General features: G+C 40.1%; 1 protein-coding gene across 2 annotated transcripts in view; it reads right to left on the bottom strand.

Annotated features, from left to right (window-relative positions):
- The window catches only part of EXT2 (exostosin glycosyltransferase 2), a 144,652-nt gene that overhangs the window by 60,424 nt on the left and 64,197 nt on the right, over positions 1-20,031 (bottom strand). For both annotated transcript variants that reach the window (XM_041773597.1, XM_041773598.1), the window contains exon 8: positions 14,496-14,627. In XM_041773597.1, coding sequence (XP_041629531.1) covers positions 14,496-14,627 — 132 coding nt within the window. The remainder of the gene's footprint in view (positions 1-14,495; positions 14,628-20,031) is intronic.

Below are 20,031 nucleotides of genomic sequence, written 5' to 3' on the forward strand. Positions count from 1 at the left end.
AAAAAGCTAGTGATTTATTTGATTCAGATAAACAAGGCTCATCTGTAATCCAAAGCATTCAAGAATGTCAACACATTCTGTGCTGAAAGTGCTGAAACCACCACTTCTCACAGGAGGTAAAACAAATTTCTGATTTCATCTATCTTATAGTTGAAATATTCTGACAGAAAGAGAGGTTCATTCTCTGGCCCAGGATAAAAATATTTGCTGGCTAGCTATATATAGTATGGAAGAAGACTTCACCGGCTTTGTAAACAGAAACTCTTGAAAAAAAGATTTAGTCACAGCTTATGGCTTCTAAGCCAACACACCAACACAGGTATGACCAAGAAAACCAAAGCTTTTGGTGGTTTTGAGCTGACAGGAGTATACCACCACCATTCAAGATGATACAATGTGGAAAGGATCACCCCTACAATGCAGTCATTTCTCAATTCTTCATTTCTCTGGAATTTCAGTAAGGCATATGCTTTGTCTACTTTGTTTTATTTCCACTTCCTACTGGAAAAAAAGAAAGGCAGGAACCTAGAAGGGCAAAAAGAACAGGCCAGGAGACAACAGTGGACAAGAATTTAACACATTTTGGGAGGTAAAACAGATGAAGTTTCTTGCTATATAATACACAGACACCTAGGATAGAATATAACTCCTTTTCAATAGATAGCTGAGGCCACAAGAAATGGGAAATCCCAGGCACCAAAACCAACAAGAAAACTGCAATTGGGAGCTGAAAGTGTAGGGGTGGGCGCTGTGGAGCCCTGTGGAGGGCAGAGGGAGTTGCTGGGCAGGGTGACATAGGGATTTGACATCCACTTAGTCAGAGGCACAATGGCTCTGGGCACAGCGAATAAGGAAACAAGAAATGAGGCATGCACACAAAGACAGAATCCTTCGGTGAAAAGGTGGTCCAGAATATCATCCCCTCATAGATGGAGGCAATAAAAAATATTTATCTTTTTCAAATTGAGTCTGGGTTGGGATGCTTTCAACAGAGACTAGCCCTCATACAGGTTTGGTGTTTACACAAAATTGACAGGGATCCCTGGGTGGCTCAGCAGTTACGCCTGCCTTCAGCCCAGGGCATGATCCTGGAGTCCCAGGATCAAGTCCCACATCAGGCTCCCTGCAGGGAGCCTGATTCTCTCTCTACCTGTGTCTCTGTCTCTGTCTCTGTCTGTCTCTCTCTCTCTCTCTCTCTCTCTCTCTCTCTCTCTCTGTGTCTCTCATGAATAAATAAAATCTTTTTAAAAAATTAAAAAATAAACAAAATTGACATCGGTAGTATGGAAACTTCCTACTGAGAAATTAATAAGTGATTTGTCTCCAGCATAACTTTGGAACACCTAACAGAAGCCAAAACAAACAAAAAACTAGAATGAACAAACCCTCTGGAGTAATACTCCCTTGCCCAGGTGGCAAAGATTACCAGAGAAAGCCTTCTTGAAGATGAACTCACATTCCAAAATTCTAAAACATGTAAGGAAACAATGCAACAAGAACAACAGGCAGTAGAAATATGACAGGAGCAGACCTTGCAAGAAATTTAAAAATTGGATAACTAGAAAATATAAAGTATCTCAAATAATTAAAGATACAAAAGAATGAATTTAAATCATAGTTTTTTTAAAAAACACTATGAAAAAAAGACCAGGCAGACAGATTTGAACGATAACAGAGTTTCTAAAACTAACCACTGAAATTTAAATCTCAATGGATGGGTGAAAAAGAAATCACTCACAGCTGAAGAGAACAGCAAAATCGATGTGAAAAAATTATCCAGTGTTCCATACAGAGAGATAAAAATGTGGAAAAACAAAACAAAACAAAACAAAAAAAAATGTGGAAAACGTGAGGGGGGAAAAAACCTGAAAGACATAACAACAGGATGAAGGAGGTCTGACATGTATTTAACAGGAAAAGGAAAAATAATAATCTGTAAAAATGACAAATATTCAAAGAGTACACAACGGAGGGTTTTCCAAAACTGATTAAAGACATGAGAGCTCAGGTCAAAGACAAAATAATCACTCTCAAAAGCAGAAAGAGAATGGGAATTACAGAATCACCATTTAGCAACCACTATAATAATTGATTCAGGCAAGAAATCATCAGTGGATACTACAACCAACTGGGCAAAGTTTGAGAAGCAGCAGGGTATTTACATGGTCTCAAAGCATTTCCCCACAAGGCTCATTAAAAACAAAAACAGTAACTTTACACTGGAAAAATCCAGCCAAAATCTGTGATTGAAGTTACCATCACTAGTCATGGGGCAAATTGACATTATGAGTCCTCCAATGTGATGCACTGAGAACATATTATTTTTGTGATATTCTAGTCAAAAATTCATAATTTGAATTTTGACAACTTCAAATTGAATGCATAAATTGATACAAAAGTATCTGGCAAATCCAAATCACAAAATAACTAACATGTTCTCTTAAAAAGCATCAATGTCATGCAAGGCAAAGGAAGACTTTGAGAAACTGTTCTAGAGTAAGGAAGCATGACAACTAAAGTAATATATGGTCTGGAATTTTCTTTTGCTATAATAGACTTTAGGATAATTGACAAAATCTAAATAAGGTCTGTAGATTAAATAATAATATTATATCAATGTTTATTTCCGATGACTTTGATAACTGTACTGTGATTCTTTATGAGAAGCATTTGGGAGTAAAGGTGTGTCATAACTACAACTTTCAAATGGCTCAGGAAAAAATACATAAATAAAAATGTGTACATACACATATATACAGAAAGAGAAAAGAATAGAGAGAATATGTAAAATATTAACATTTGACAAATACGGTATAGCAGGTACAGAAACTATTATTTTTGGAACTTTAAGTTTGAAATTATGTCAAAATTTTAAAATTTAGAGAATTTTAGGTCTGTTTAAACAAACAGCAGATAGAGCAATATAAACCACCAAACAAACCAAAAAAAAAAAAAAAAGCTAAACTTTCCAAGGATGACTAGAAGAATCATAAATTAGAGGTCCTAGGGAGCACCCAGGTGGCTTAAGTCAGGTAAGTGTCTGACTACAGCTCAGGTCATGATCTCAGGGCCCTGGGATACAGCCCCATATCAGACTCTACACTTACTATGGAGTCTGCTTGTCCCTCTCCCTATGCTCCTCCCCCCTCCCACACACTTTTTCTCTCAAATGAATAAATAAAATCTTTTTTAAAAAATTGTAAGTACTAGGTATCTAGGAAGAAGGGACTCTGAAAACAGAAATAAGGAACACTGGTTCCCAGATCCCTTAAACTGACAGGCACAGGCAGGCCAACAATCCTCTCCCAGTCCTCCCTTCCCCCCCTGCCGCCTTAGCAGGAAAAGGGAAGTTTATCCTCTGGAGAAAATGAATGAGAGAGACTCCACAGTCAGAGACCCGAGGCACTGAAGGGAGGGTGAGGCACCACGCTGAATATGACGGATTAAGTAATCATCTATAAAATAAAAAATGAGAACCTGTCTCCTTCCCCGCTCCACTCAGCTCCCCAAATGTTTGCAACCCAGACACTACCCATCCTCCCCCACTCCTGAAGGCAGAAAGATTATTCTCTGCATCAATGAACCAATCCAATACAAATAACCCATGAATACTGACATCTGGGCAAATGATTGGGTCTCCATTCTCTTAGCCTAAGTAAAGCCCATCAGTTGATAAGCCTTACAGAGAACTCCCAACCAGCTTTCAGAGTCTCACTTTTAAATAAGAGAAGACTGCGAAAAACATCAAGTATTTGAAAAAAGTTACCAATACGAAAGAAAATAAAGAACTGAAAAAGGAATTCAAAGCAAACAATACAAGGAGCTAAAGAAAAAGAAAAATAAAATCACAGTATCTTAAGAGAGAAAGTACTATATCCTTACAATAAGAATAGGAAGCTATAAAAAAAGATTAATTAGAAATCAAGAAAAAGGGGTACTTGGGTGGCTCAGTCAGTTAAGTGTCCAACTCTTGATTTCAGCTCAAGTCATAATCTCAGGGTCCTGGGATCAAGCCCTGAGTCAGGCTCCCTGCTAAGGGGGGAGTCAGTCCACTTGAGGATTCTCTCTCTCCTCTCCCTCTGCCCTACCCCTTGCTTGGTCACTCTCTCTCTTTCTCTCTCTCTCTCTCAAATATTTTTTTTTATAAAACCAAGAAAAAGCTTAGAAATTAAAAGTAAACAAATTTTTTAAATCAGAAGACTGCTTAGAAGGTAAAATTGAGAAAACAGCTAAGAAACTAAAAAAGATAACTGAAATAAAAAGAGAGATGATAAGTAGAACAGAAATGATAAGGAAAATAAGACTCAATCTAACACATTCATCATTTAGGTTAACATAAGTTCCATAAAGAGAAAAAAAAGAAAACATGGGAATAAAAAGAGATCTAAAACATGAAAATTTCTCACATTGGACCTCCTCCATCTCCAGCATAAGAGGGCCCAAATAAGTTTCTACTGAACAAAATAAACCACTCATACCAGGCACATCATAAAATTTCAGAACACAGAATTTCCCAAGAAGATAAAAATGTCACACAAATTAGAATGACATCTCACTTTCTAAAATTAAAATGGGAAACTTCAAAAACAATGGAACCATCCTTCCAAAATTCTAAAGAAAACCCATTTCAACCAGAAGTTTACACTAGTAGTCCAGTTATTAATCAAATGCAAAATAGAATAAATACATTTTCAGACATGAAAATTTATCTTCCAATGGTCCCTTTCTCCAGAAGCTGTTGGAAAAAATAAAACAAAAAAAAAAGAAAGATGTTAGACTCTGGAAACAAAGAATTCAACAAAGGAGAGGGAAAAAAGGGGGGAGTTCCCAGAATCATAGTGAACTGAAAATTTAGGATGACCACTGCATAGGAGACCCAGGGAGCAATCAATCCAGACCAGAGCTTAAGATGAATTGCTATAGGAGAAAAGGGAGGGAGGTAAGGGGGGGGGGGGGAGACAAAGAGAATGAAAAGGAAGAGGAAGGGAAATCCTATAATTTACTTATGTTTGACCATTTTACTCTTGTTGGAGAACTGAGTAAAAATCAGTTAATGATAGAACACGGAAAACTAAGAGGGAAAAAAGCAGTTATTAACTCCCCGGAAAATAGAAAGTTGTACAAGAAAAAAAAAAAAAAACACATAATCATGGTTTACCACTTTGTTCAGCTAAAAACACCCAATAAATACTGCTTCAATGAAAAATGGTGATACAGCCCCACTGGTAAAATGGAAGAAAGGAAATGTGTAAAGAAAGAGGAGAGAAAAGAGACAAAGTACTGACCCAAAGGAAGTAAAAAGATAATGTCTATGACTGAGAAATTAAAAAAAAAAAAAATAGCACCCTAAGCATTTGATGGGAAGATAGAAAGATAAATCCCAGAGGAAAGCTGTAAGAGTTGAAAGTAGTTGCCCCTTGAGAACAGGCCTCAATTTTAGTTATATGCTTTATCTTACCATTTGAATTTTGAAACATACACATATTAAGCTCTACAACTTTTAAAAATGTAAAACTAAGAAATACAGCTAAGATAAAAAAGAGAAGCAAAAATCAAGAATCAACCACTAGTTGGAGCAATGGGGAAATTTTTCTACTCTGCAGCTGCAACAACCCATTTATTAGAAAATTATACTCAAATATTCATTAATTGGGAGGCATGTAACTACCATAGGATATTAGAAATGAAAACAAAATTCATTATACTGATGTTTTAATACCTAGCAACTATTACACCTATACAACTTTTAAAAAATGTAAAACTAAGAAATATATTTTCCTAGTAACTTCTACTATTGAATCATTTAAGCACACATCAAGGGAGAATTAAAATGGTCCCCCCCCCAAAGGGGAAAGAGAATATGTGCTAATAAGTGATAGCTGGGGCAAGTGCCAAGGATGACTGTGCCAAAACACTCAATATGTTCTTATTTAATCTGCTGCCAGATCAAGCATCCACAAGACTCCAAAAAAACCATTCTAGTCACTGCCCTCCTACCAGCTATATGATGTAAGGAAGTAGTCAGGTTTTGATTCATGAAAGCAAGAGCCATAAAACTGGCCTCTATAAAAGCAATGGAGGTAGGACTGTATCCAGGGAACCAGCATGTGCCAATTCACCCACCGCCACCACCACATTGGCCATGTATACATGGCATGTGTGACATAGGTGTATGAGTCTCTCTCTATTAGGAAGGATACAGGGTGTTCACGCAAAAAATCTAATGGAAAAAAAAAAAAAAAATCTAATGGACACAATCATCTCGGCCACACCCCCAAGCTCATCTTTTTATTCCTTACACACCCTCCCCATCCGGATCTGGCTTGTGACCTCTTGTTTTTTCCATTTTCTACTCACCATCCGAGTGAGCCAAGTTCTTTGCTTGGGGCCCCAGATCAAGTGCTTTGGATCTTCCTGCATCTCTCCACCCACAGCCCTAACTTAGCTTTCTTTATTCCCTAGCTACTCATGACCTGAGACTTTCTAGCCAGTTTCTACAGAACAGTTTGGTGGCAAGGTCTACACAAACAAGGAAAGGTTTGGAATTCATGGTAGTGTACTGGAGCCATTGTATAACTGTGATCCTACAAATGTGATATCTCTAAAAACAAGACTTCAAAAAGCTTACACGTATGTGCTTAAAATTCAAGCTTAAATTTCCAAATTCCATAGATACTTTAGTCATATCTAGGCAGTGGGAGGAAGAAGAGGAGAATAAGCCAAGCAGGCCTCCTGGGGGCAGGGTAGGCTTTCAAATTCCAGAGAAACATTCCACAACCTGGAAGTTAAAGGGCACGGAGCTGAGTTAAACAGACTGTTAACATGGTATCTCTTCGACTCAGAGCTCTGTTTCACGCATGTGAGCTGGCGCTTCTTCAGCCTGCAGAGTGATTTATTGCTTGGTAGTGTTTACCGCTGAGTGATATTTTCAGCTGCTTGTACAACCACAACATTGGTGAGTGGGGGCTGCCGTCTGGACATCTCGGTGCAGCCAGCCCTGAGTACTTCATGGGGCCAAGACAGATGCAGTCTGAGCCTTCCTTAGATGCTTTGGATCCAGGCCCAAGAGGTCCTGAAGAAGAACTGGGCAGGAGGAGAGGGAGAGCCTTCTCCAGTGGGTGAGTTAGGACACACACAGTGAATCAACCCCACATCAAAGTACAGTCCCTGGACTAGCAACACTAACACCATCTGGGAACTTGCTAGAAATGTAAATTCCAGGACCTCACCCAGACCTACCCAGTCTGTGACATGGGGTGGAATGGCAGCAATCTGTGCTTTAACAAGCTCTCCAGGAGATTCTGGTGTGTACTAAGTATGCACTCATCTCCTTGAGAACTTACAGGAGCTACCGGCAAGCTCGGACACCCTTTACCTGCAGCTCTGATTGCTGCTCCTCATTGGGTGAAAAGTGCTAATCAAGTGCTCTGATGCACACTCCCCCCTACCAATCCCTTACTGAGACTTGGACGTGAGGCTCCTAGAAGTCGAGATAAGTATATAATCCTCATTTGTGGTCTTGCTCGCAGCTAAGTCGCCCCTCTGGCTAGATTTCACAGGAATAAACTCTTGTTTTTCAACCTCTTTCTTATGTTGGGTACAATAGTCCATGTTAAGCCACTTCCCCATTTTCCTCATCAATTTCTGTGAAAGGCCCTAGGATCCCTGCTATCTCTCCTTTCTACTCTAGGTCCAATATGGTCAATGCACAAAAGGGAAAAATGTGACTAATCACGTCTCTTGATTAGTGTTATTTAGGATAGCAAATTTAAAAAAATACAGTGTCCCTCAAACGGGACTGGGTATATAAGGTTATGACATATTGATAAAAGGGGGTACAACCTTTCAAATCACATCATAGAAACATGACCTGGGAATACATTCCACTCTCCAACATAATTTTAGGGCCATATTATGTTGTTTTTTAAAAATTGTCACTAAGAGGATATGGTTTTGGTGGCACATGCCAGAAACCAAAAACTCAGCCGAATGCATCCCCATATCACACTGAACTCACTTGCCTCCATTTCTGTCCTCCAGACATGCTCACATTTGGCAGAGAACCAGAGGTAAGGCAAGAGAGGGTAGCTGAGGAGCTCCCCCACTCCATCGGCTAGGCCCAGATGTAAGTATGTACCTGCCACAGGTAAGACCACAAATGACACTAACATTAGAAGTGATACAGGTGTGGAGTACTTGGGGAGATGATAAAGTTTTACTGATATTTGCAAAAAAGGGAGAAAAATGAAAGCATGGAGAGACCAAAAAGACAGTGAAATTCGGGCAGCCTAACCATGAGGAGCTAAGAAAGCAAATCGGTAAAAGCAAACTCATTGTCCACACATAAGGAACCTTAACTTGCTGAGAAATTCCTTCCAAGGACAAGAAGCAAAACAGAGGGCCAATCTCTCCAAACCAGACAGGTCTGCTACTTTAAAATTATGCTCAAGAATTATTTTGTCAAACTTTTTCCAGTTTTGAGAGTGCAGCACGTGGGTAATATAACCTGCCTCCTACCCAGTTAGAGATAAAATAGGCAAATGTCATCTGTGACACAAACACTTGGGGGTTTTTTGGTTTGGGGGCTTTTTTTACATTAAACTAAGGCAGCAGCATCTGGCAAAATAGGACTCTCTGCTCTCACCCCTTCCTCTCTGCTCTGAGCAAGCTGAGTGTGTGGCTGGCTAGAGCCTCTGAGAGCACTGCTTTGAAAACATCAGACCAACCCTTGATTTACCGACCAAGATCCACACCTACTCCCACCTCGGGATGTCTGATATTGTAAATTTGATGGAATCTAGAGGGGAGACTCCCCTGAAGGCTGGGCTCACGGTAATCACATCTAGAGTAGGTTAAATATTTCCAAAGGGGAGGGGAAAAGTTAACTGTAAATAAATCAGTGCTACTCAGACCTCCTGTCAGTTGCCTTCACTGAAGATGCAGAAATGTACAACCCACTGCTTTAAATCAGGGCTCTCAGCACCTGAGCTCCTAGAAATGTGGTGAGCACTAAATTAGCCTGAAAAGAGAACAATTTAAGAAGCTAAAATAAAAACAGAAGCTGTATTTTCCAGTTGCATATCCAGATTTAAGCTTTTTATACTTACGTTCTTTTTCAAATTGACAGTCCAGCACCTTGACCATTTTGTCCTATATTAAAACACATCGATTTCAAAACTACAGAATTTAAGGTACTGTTTTTCCCCTGGCTCATAGTCTTATGAAACACAGAGAACGAAAATACCAACCACCTATTCTTATTAGACTTTTCTTAGAGCTTTAGATAAAGTACAGAATAAAGTCCCACCCTTTCCACATCTTCTGGCTGGGTCATGACCATCCCATCTAAACGAATTCCCCTGCAGAGGAACAGGGGTGGTATTCTTCGTCCCAAACTTATGCCACATACTTGGAATAGTGGAAATGCCTCAGCCTAGAGGAGGAAGCTCAATGGCTCCTACAAAATTCTATAAACAATTCAAGATAATCAAAAGATCTAAGAGGATCTTAGATCCTCTTGTTTAGACAACTTGCCAACTATATGACCTTAGACAAGTCATGTACTGTGAGTTTCACCATGACTATTAAGATGGGAAAAGAATCTATCACTTTCCCCACCTTCCCAACAGGGTTTACATCAAATGAAACAGTGGATATCATATTAGCAGGTGGGTGAGTCCTGGATGGCTCATGTCCTGGGATCCCAATGTTCCTCCTTTCCCCTGTCCTTCCCTCCCTCCATCCCACCCTCCTTCTGTCATTTATACATCAAGAGCCTCCTGTCTGAATTAGAATGTCCTGGGTAAGAATGTCCTGGGTATTACAAGAAATACCAAGATAGCTCAGAAATTCCTTTAAGGGTTTAAACTCTATAGGAAACTGTTTCTATGCATGTTAAGCGATAGGAAAGAAACACCTATAACACGCTCTAAGAGTTACAAATTGGAAAAGATTACTTCCTATTTAAGGCAACCAGAAAACCTCAAGGAGAAAGGGGTATATGAGCAGGTTACTGAAACCTGGATAAAATGTGGACAATCAGAGGTGACAGTGGAAAAAAGTATCTCAGCAAAAGGACCAATAGTCACAAAGGAACAGAAAAGGGAAAGCATGGAGCATACATAGGAAGGACAAGGTTGTGTTGCCAGAATCTAGAACTCCCTGAAAGAGAAGAGAAGGGAATGAAACCAGAAAGACAGGCTGGAGCCAGACTGAGTTTGGACGCCAGTATCACCCTCACCCATGATCCCCATGTACCCACTCCCTACCTAGATAAAATGCCCCATATGTCTCACTCCCCCTAACTACCCTCATTTGCCAGTTAGCACAATCACTTCTGCCTGCCATCCCTCAAATCTGCCCCATACTTCTCACCTGGGCTCCTGAAACTGGGCCTTGCTCCTACCCTTGTCCTGCTGCAAGGGATCCATTTTCCATGCTGATGTTTGACTCTCCATACTGAAGGCATGGAGAGCCCGAAATCCCAAAATGCAATCTCCGTCCCAATTTAAATTACCCACAGCTAAAACACCAACACCTTTGAGACATTGGAGGTGTTTGGGGTTTGGGGCCCTCTCCAGGCTTTCTCTTCTACCCCTCCCTCATGAGCCTCCTTCAGTCCTGCCCCACTGACCTCCCTGAAGTTCCTTAAACTTGCATGCTCCCCAGACCCTCTACACCTCTGAATTTGCTGTTCCTTCTGCATAGAACCACCATTCCCCTTTCTCTGACTAGATAACACTTCCCTTCTCTTTAACACTCAGATCATCATTTAGCCTTGTGCTGGAAGTTCTAGTCAATGCACTTAGATAAAAGAAAATAAAAGGTTCAAGTACCAGAAAAAGGAGGGAAATTTAGTATTGGTACATATGATTGTATAGGTAAAAAACACAAGAGAATTAACATTTTAAAAAGTGAAAAAACTGTAGAATTCAGTAAAAGAGTAGTTAACAAGGAGCACCTGGGTGGCTCAATTGGTTAAGCATCTGCCTTGGGCTCAGGTCATGATCCTGGGGTCCTGGCATCAAGTCCCACATCAGGTTCCCTGCTCAGCGGGGGGCCTATTTCTCCCTCTCCCTCTGCCCTTGCCTCCTGCTTGTGCTCTCTTGCACTCTCTCTGTCAAATAAATAAATAAAACCTTTTTTTAAAAAGTAGTTAACAAAATTTATATTGAAAGCCAATAATGTATCTTTATACAATGGTAACTGGTTAGAAACTATAATATCAGAAAGCATTCCTTTATAGAGTATAAGAAAGGTAAAATATCTTTTAAAAACTTAATCTGGAATTGTGAAAGACTGATATAAAAACTACTTCAAAATTCTACTAGGAAGGGATGCCTAGGGCAACCCTGGTGGCTTAGCAGTTTAGCGCCATGTTAGGCTCCCTGCATGGAGCCTGCTTCTCTCTCTGTGCCTCTGCCTCTCTCTCTCTCTCTCTCTCTCTCTCTCTCTCTCTCTGTCTCTCATGAATAAATAAAATAAAATCTTAAAAAAAAAGAAAAGGAAAAAGAAAAAGAAGGAGAAGGAGAAGAAGAAGAAGAAGAAGAAGAAGAAGAAGAAGAAGAAGAAGAAGAAAAAGAAAAAAAAAGAAAAAAGAAAAAAAAAAGAAAAAAGGGACACCTGGGTGGCTTAGAGGTTGAGTGTTTGCCTTTGGCTCAGGGCATGATCCCAGGTCCTGGGATCGAGTCCACATCGGGCTCCCCATGGGGAGCCTACTTCTCCCTCTGCCTGTGTCTCTGCCTCTCTCCCTGTCTCTCTCATGAATAAATAAATAAAGTCTTTTAAAAAAAAATTCTACTGGAAAGATAAATCTTGCTTCCAGATAGCAAGACCCATTGCAATTTATTTTTTTTAATTAATTTTTATTGGTGTTCAATTTACCAACATACAGAATAACACCAAGTGCTCATCCCGTCAAGTGTCCCCCTCAGTGCCCGTCACCCATTCACCCCCACCCCCCGCCCTCCTCCCCTTCCACCACCCCTGGTTCATTTCCCAGAGTTAGGAGTCTTTATGTTCTGTCTCCCTTCCTGATATTTCCCACACATTTCTTCTCCCTTCCCTTATATTCCCTTTCACTATTATTTATATTCCCCAAATGAATGAGAACATACACCGTTTGTCCTTCGCCGATTGACTTACTTCACTCAGCATAATACCCTCCAGTTCCATCCACGTTGAAGCAAATGGTGGGTATTTGTCGTTTCTAATGGCTGAGTAATAGCAATTTAAATTCCTCAAAGGCATGGATCTTCTCTGCTTTGTTCCCTAATACAGTTCAGGTACCAAGAACACTGTTTAGAAAGTAGAAGCTAGTGAGAACTCAATATATACCTACTGAATGAATAAATGCCTAAAACAATCTAAAAATTCACTGTGGCTAATAAAATACGAAAAGGGGGATCCCTGGGTGGTGCAGCGGTTTGGCGCCTGACTTTGGCCCAGGGCGCGATCCTGGAGACCCGGGATCGAATCCCACATTGGGCTCCCGGTGCATGGAGCCTGCTTTTCCCTCTGCCTGTGTCTCTGCCTCTCTCTCTCTCTCTCTCTCTCTCTCTTCCTCTGCCTGTGTCTCTGCCTCTCTCTCTCTCTCTCTCTCTGTGACTATCATAAATAAAAATTTTAAAAAAATAAAATAAAATAAAATAAAATACGAAAAGGATTTGTACATGTACTCCAGGAGAAACTGACAGAGATATCAACCTTCCACCTGAAAAACCCAGTTATAAGACCATTTTTTACCTAACAGCACAAATTCAAGTACTCAGGGTTACTGAAGGCATGGAGAGCCAAATAACCAAAATATTTTTGGTGGAACTATAAGCAGGTATAGTCTTTTGAAAGGGTAATTTATTAATGTCTATCAACATTCAAAATATTATTTCTCAGCTGAAATTAATACTATTCAAAATGTATATATTTTTCAGCTGGAATTCTATAAATATATTCCCATATTTTAGCAAACATATATGAAAATACATCTTGTATTACTATTTGAAAATGGGAAAAAATAAAAGCAATCTAAATTTCTATCAATAATAGATCTGTTATGTAAGACAGACCTAAAACAATGGAATACTTAAAGCCATCCTTAGAGCTAAAGGACACCTATAGAGAATGAAGTAGAAATAAGTCCATGATCTATTCCTATTACAGTAAAAAAGGCAAAATACTGAACACCATGTGTAACGTGATCTCATCTAAAAATTACATTCGTATGTCATACATGGATAGAAGCACTCTGGAAGGTCACCTCCAGTGATGGATCCAAGGGAAAAGAAAGACAGAAGGAAACTCCCTCAAGCACAACAGAAAGGTGTCTGTTTTTGTTGTGCTGGATTTTACCACAAGTATGTATTTCCTTCCTCTCAGGACAACCCATTTCAGGCAGTGTTCCAGCCCCTCCCAGCAATGGTGCCACCTCCCCACTGGCACCGTGGCACTCTGGACACCACCCTATTACAGGACTTCACATACTCCATTGCCTACTCACTGATTTTCCAAGTTAGCAGAGAGCTCCTCTGATACGAGGGACTTGACTTCTTTTTCTGCATGCCCAGCCCCTGGTGGGGTGCCTGACACACAGTTACCACTTAGTAGTGGCAGGAGGGAGGGAAGGAGGATCCTATATGAAGATTAACCAGGCGGTTGTATACACACTATTTAGAGAAGGTGAAATCAGGAGACCAGGAGGGCTGGCCAGAAAGATAGCACTGATTAAAATGAAGAATGGACTGAAGTCTAGTTCTCTTACATGAAAGCCTTGAGGCCTATGGACAAGGCAGGCGGGTATGATCCAGTGCAGCTAGGAAACAGTAATTTCCAGTCCCAGAGCTCCAGGCATTTTCCATGAGAAAGAAGGTGTGGCCACTGCCACAATCCCTACAATGCCACACTTGTGGCCTTATGACCCGTCAAGCAAGGAAGAAGTCCTGAGAGCAGCTTCCGACCACCCCAACTGTGCTGGATACACCCAGGGGCCTCAGCCGATCTGGAGCAAGTCTTGACTATAGCCATCCATAATGCCTCCAGGTCCCTTTTGCTGATTATTTTCCTCACACAGTGAGGGCAATATTAGTTGAAATCATCTATGTAAAGCACTTAGCACAGTCCCCGGCAAAGAGTAAGCACTCAAAATATAAGCTATTCTTATTAAGCTGCTTACAGGATCTTTTCAAGAGTTCTAAGCACCACAACTGCAGAAATCATCAGGAAGTGTTTGATTTCCAACAAGAGCCAGGCCTCCCCATTTATCTCTGCAATAAATAAGCATACTGTCTTCCTAAGCACATTTAAAACAAACTGGAAGCTGCTGCTTCTGTATTTCTTACTTTTGTTATCATTTCAAAATTAAGCTGACTGTCGACTAGCACACTCTCATGTCAGAAAGCTAGTATTTAAATAAATAAACTTTACACACTCAGTACGTCCTTCTTTGTCCCATCTTGACATCTGGACCATGGCTGACATGGTTAGCACCGGAATTCACTCACCACAGTGGGAGGGTCATTCCATTCTTCATAGGACAGGGCAGCATATGGATAGATGCGGTCATTGATAATCTGTAGAGTGGCCAGGGCAATGGCTTTAATTGACTGAAAGTACGCTTCCCAGAACCACCGTGCCTGTAAAGAAAACAACGCTATGTTCAGAGAGCAAAGCGAGACACAGTGGAAGAACTAGATATGCTCTATCACAGCCAGCTCTGGGTCTGAGTAATTCCTTTATTCCCACAGGGAGGGAGCCTACAGCGAATGCTCCCTGCTGTTTAAGCCAGCTGCATCAGGAGTGTGCATTTATCAAATGGAGTCAAAACAGTGTGAGCAAGTGAAATGCACATTGGGGTTCAATCTGGATATAAGAGAAACCATATCTTGATGAAAATATCAACATGTTATACCAGAATAAGTTATAGTCCTTTTTTTTCTTACATAAAGTGCACAAACCTTAAGTGTACAACTAAACAAATTTTTAGGTATGTACATACTCGTGACTATTACCAAAATAAAGATATAAAACATTCCAGGACCCCAGAAGACTTCCTTCTATCTCCCAGGCACTATCTCAATCATCCAAGAGTAATTATTATTCTGATTTCTATCGTGTCTGCTACTGAATTTTCACACAAATAGAACCCAAATGGTATTTACTCTTTTGTGTCTTCTTTTGTTAACGTTTAAGTCAGGTTTTGGTATCAAGGTTATGCTGGCCTCATAAAATGAATGGAAAAGTATTCCTTCTTTTTCTATTCCCTGAGACATTTTATGCAACTATTCTATGCAATTATTTCTTTCTTGAAAGGTTTAGAATTCACCCGAAAGCTATCTGGGCAAAGTGTTTTTGGATGTGTGAAGGTTTTAAATCATGGATTAATCTTCTTTCATTGACACAGGTTTATATATATTTTAATGAGTGTGTCAGTTTCAAAAAGTATTGAGGAATGTGTTCATCTAAATTGTTAATTTTTTAAAAGATTTTATTTATTTATTCATGAGAGACACACGGAGAGAGAGGCAGAGACACAAGCAGAGGGAGAAGCAGGCTCCATGCAGGGAGCCCGATGTGGGACTCAATCCCAGGACTCCAGGATCACGCCCTGGGCGGAAGGCAGGGGTCAAACCATTGAGCCACCAGGGACCCAGGGATCCCTAAATTGTTAAATTTATTGGACTAAACATGTGTTAACATCTATTCAATGCCTGTAGAATCTGTAGTAATATATCTCATTTAATTCACCTTGCATTTGGTTTCTTGAGACTGAAGTTTAGGTTACTGATTTTAATCTTTCTTCATTTCTAATATATGCAGCACTTAAAGCTATAAGTTGACCCTTATGCATGATTTTAAAATAATCTTACACAATTATATACATTTTCATTATAATTTAGGTAAAAAAATAATTTTTTATAAATATATCATTTAATTTCCAAACACTTGGGGATTTTTTTATTTATCTCTGTTACTGACTTCTACTTTGATTGCACTATGGTCAGAGATCATGTGTTATTTCAAAATTTTGCCCTTTATTCCCGACCACATTTAAGCTTTTCTCTGTCTTTGGCTTACAGCAATTCACCTATGATATACCTAGGTGTGGCTCTTCGTATTTATCCCACTGAGAACTGTAGAGCGTCTTCACTCTGTGGTTTGATGTCTTTCACTGTTTTTAGAAAACTCTTAGACAATAGTTCTTCAAATATTAGTTCTGTCACACTCTCTTCTCCTGGGACTCTACATTTTCACCATGCCCCATCTGTCTCTTATTCTCTTTTCTATGCTGCCATCTGGGTATTTTCTACTAATTTTTCTCCTGGCCCAATAATCCTCTGTCCTGTATATGTGTCTGTGTGTGTATGACTAAACTGCTATTAAACCCATCTATTGACTTCTCAATTTAGTTCATATATTTTTCAGTTACAGAATTTCTACTGGACTTTTTTAAAAAATAGATTTCTTATCTTTGTTGAAATTCTATTATTTTATTGAGCATGGTTCCTGATTGATAACTCTAATATCTGAGTCATCTGTGAGTCTCTTTCTACTATCTGTATTTACTCTTCATTTTGGTCAACTGGTTTCCATTTCTACCTCTTAATTTTTTATTGGGTACCAGACATTCAGTATTTAAAAACTGCAGAGGTTCTGGATGGACCAGATATCTTCCTCCTAAGAGTATATAACATTCTTGTAGAAGACACAGAGAATGCACTTTAATCCTCAGTGGTTGGTTTTAAGTTTTGCTAGGGCCAAATTTTTTTGGCCTTTCCTAACTCTTGCAGGGTAGCCCTTTGGAGCCTTCAGATAAAGCCTGGGGTATTTATCAGGACCCCTCTATCCTGGCAGGCCTCAAACACCAAACTCCATCTCACTAGCACTATATATGGTTGCTAGAATGTTTGCACAGCTTGTTAGGCTCCCAGCTGCTTCTTCCTGCGGGGAGTCTTGGGAGTCTTGCTCTGATCACGTGCACCTCAGGAGCTGGCAAACACTTCAAGGAAAGACTGCACGCCAATTTCTGCTTCCTTCCCTGTGGTTCTCGTCTTACTAGGATACTGTCCTTCAAATCCTGGATGCTTTGGGACAGCCCCTTATTCCAATCTCTCAGCCCGATGGGACTGCTGCTTTCTGCTCAGACTCCAGAGGAAACACAGCTCAGTGAGCTTCCCTTCTCTCAGGAGCCATGGTCCCTTAAGCACTGACTGCACAGATTGCTCTTAAATGCCTCTATACTGCTGCTTTATCTATTTTCATAAACTTTTATACTTCTTCTTTCCCTGGCTTGAGGGTTACTATAATACCAGCTATACTGTCACAGCCCGATACAGTCTTTTGAAAGAAGCTGGTTTCTTGTCCAAGCAGAGTTCAGATTCAGTCCCCAAGAAAGCAAGATGCCAGTCTAGGTGACCTGTCTGTCCAGCTTCGTTCAGACCTGTGATTCCACTCAAAATCAGAGGCTACGAGAATTTCTGCAAGGGACTGAACATGTGAAAATGTAATGTGAGAAATTCGAAATACAACCAAAACAGGTGGAGGAAAAAGATGCTTTCTAGTCTACACCAGCCAACTTTGGTTCTGTTTCCCAAGCAAGTCCTCCATTCATAAGGGAAAGCCTGCAACACCTGCTGAGGTGTGTGATGACTAATCTCCCCATGAAGTATAAGAGGCAAAGCCTCACAATGAGAATTTCTCCTACTCAAGGAAAACCTGACACAGATTTGTCAACCAAGGGCATCTGGCTTATGCTGTCTTGTAGTGTGTCATCTGGGTATGGCCCAGTGGCTGGATGGCTGCCTGCCACTGCTTCTTAGATATACCCTACTACTCACTCCAATCTCATTTCTGCTTAGTCATGTTGCTGCTGTCCTGCCCATCATCTAGCCGAAATACTGACATTTTATGAGACCTGAAAGAATCTATCTTCCCTGTGAAGCCTTTACTGATCACCCCAAATACCAACAATCTCTCTTTACCAGGAAATCCCGTAGCACTTAGAGCCTTTATAGGTTGTTTCTGCTATTACTGTTCTAGAATGGTTTTCCTGTTACTTCAGATGACCACTATTCTCTCTTCAGCTAGACCCTGAGTTTCATGGATGTGGAAACTGGGGGTCTTGGTTTTTGTTTTATTAGCCTCCTTGTAGGTGTTAGGATGACCTGTTGCAAATGCATGTTTGTAGGCATGATCTCATTTGCTCTTTAAAATCAGCGTGTTGCTTACCTGGTGCAGTTTCATTTTCTATATAAGGAAACCAAGATACAAAACTTGTTAAGTGGCAGGGTTACAATTCAAACCCAGGATCTTTCCCAGCCCATTCCAGAGTACAGGAGTACCAGCCACACTGAGGTTTAGGAAACAGTCCTTCCTTAAGAAACTGAAAGGTGTAAAAATTCACTAGGAAGCAAGAACCCACACATAAACACATACATCTTCAATATTTACCCACTTTTCCACCCAAATGGGTCCATCATATATTCTTTGATTTTAAATCACATCCAAATTAAGCTACATTCAAACTTAAGCACTCCAAAGCTTTATGTTCACATTCAATCACCATGGAGACAGCAGCCTTTGGGATTTAAAGGAAACAATGATTGGTAACAAATCCACCTAGCATACCAGCCAAAGGCACAACTGTAGGACAAAGCTTCTAATTTAAGTTGTCTCAAATCATCTCGCCCTGTCCACCAAATTGTAATTCACTTATAAAGGAAGCAAGCCTGGCCAATAATCACAGCTCAAGTATCTCTGCCTGAGGATAAGTGAACTTCTCAAGCTTAATTATTTCTGCAGGACCTCGGTAACACCTTGTAGTATTTAGAAGGCATTATAATTTACGGCCCCTCCAGGACTCAATATCAGCCACTCACCGGCAGAGAGGAAGGAGTTTCAGCTACATAGGCAATGCAGGAAAGCACCGCTGTTCCCATCCAATAAGCAAATACTTACTATGTTTTGATTTCCTTTTATCCCCTAAAACATGGGCCACATTTATCACTTCCTGAAATGCTAAACGAAGGTCTCTTCAGCAGCTATGCAAATTCCTTAGTCACTTAACCTTGTGGAAATTGCACAGCTGAAGACTTAAGTCACAGATGCATTGGTCATACCAACATAATCTTGAACAAAGCCTCTAACCTTTCTTCGTTAAACATATGCCACCGTAATTTTATAAAACATGCATATTTCACAAAAAAAAAAAATGCAGATTTCAAAGCATAAGAACCACAAAGTTCCTAATGCTTTCAATCATGAGAATTCTAAAGTTCCAGAAGATGTGGTTTATGTATACAATGGAATATTACTCAGCAATTAGAAACGACAATTACCCACCATTTGCTTCAACGTGGATGGAACTGGAGGGTATTATGCTGAGTGAAATAAGTCAATCGGAGAAGGACAGTGTATGTTCTCATTCATTTGGGGAATATAAATAATAGTGAAAGGGAATATAAAGGAAGGGAAAAGAAATGTTGGGAAATATCAGGAAGGGAGACAGAACATAAAGACTCCTAACTCTGGGAAACGAACTAGGGGAGGTGGAAGGGGAGGAGGGCGGGTGTTGGAGGGGAATGGGTGATGGGCACTGAGGCGGACACTTGACGGGATGAGCACTGGGTGTTTTTCTGTATGTTGGTAAATTGAACACCAATAAAAATTAATTAAAAAAAAAAAAATAGGGATCCCTGGGTGGCGCAGCGGTTTGGCGCCTGCCTTTGGCCCGGGGCGAGATCCTGGAGACCCGGGATCGAATCCCATGTCGGGCTCCCGGTGCATGGAGCCTGCTTCTCCCTCTGCCTTTATCTCTGCCTTGTCTCTGCCTCTCTCTATATATATGACTATCATAAATAAATAATAAAAAAAAATTTTTTTAAATAAATAAAAAATAAATTAAAAAATTAAAAAAAATTAAAAAAAAAAGAATTCTAAAGTTCCTAAGGATCAGGAATTGGCCCAATTTAAAGCTTTCATAAGCAAAAAGGTATTTCAAATTAAAATTGCTACCTCAGTTTATACATCAGTTAACTGTGA

Source organism: Vulpes lagopus, chromosome 11 (genome assembly GCF_018345385.1).
Source record: "Vulpes lagopus strain Blue_001 chromosome 11, ASM1834538v1, whole genome shotgun sequence".
Classification (NCBI taxonomy): Eukaryota; Metazoa; Chordata; class Mammalia; order Carnivora; family Canidae; genus Vulpes; species Vulpes lagopus.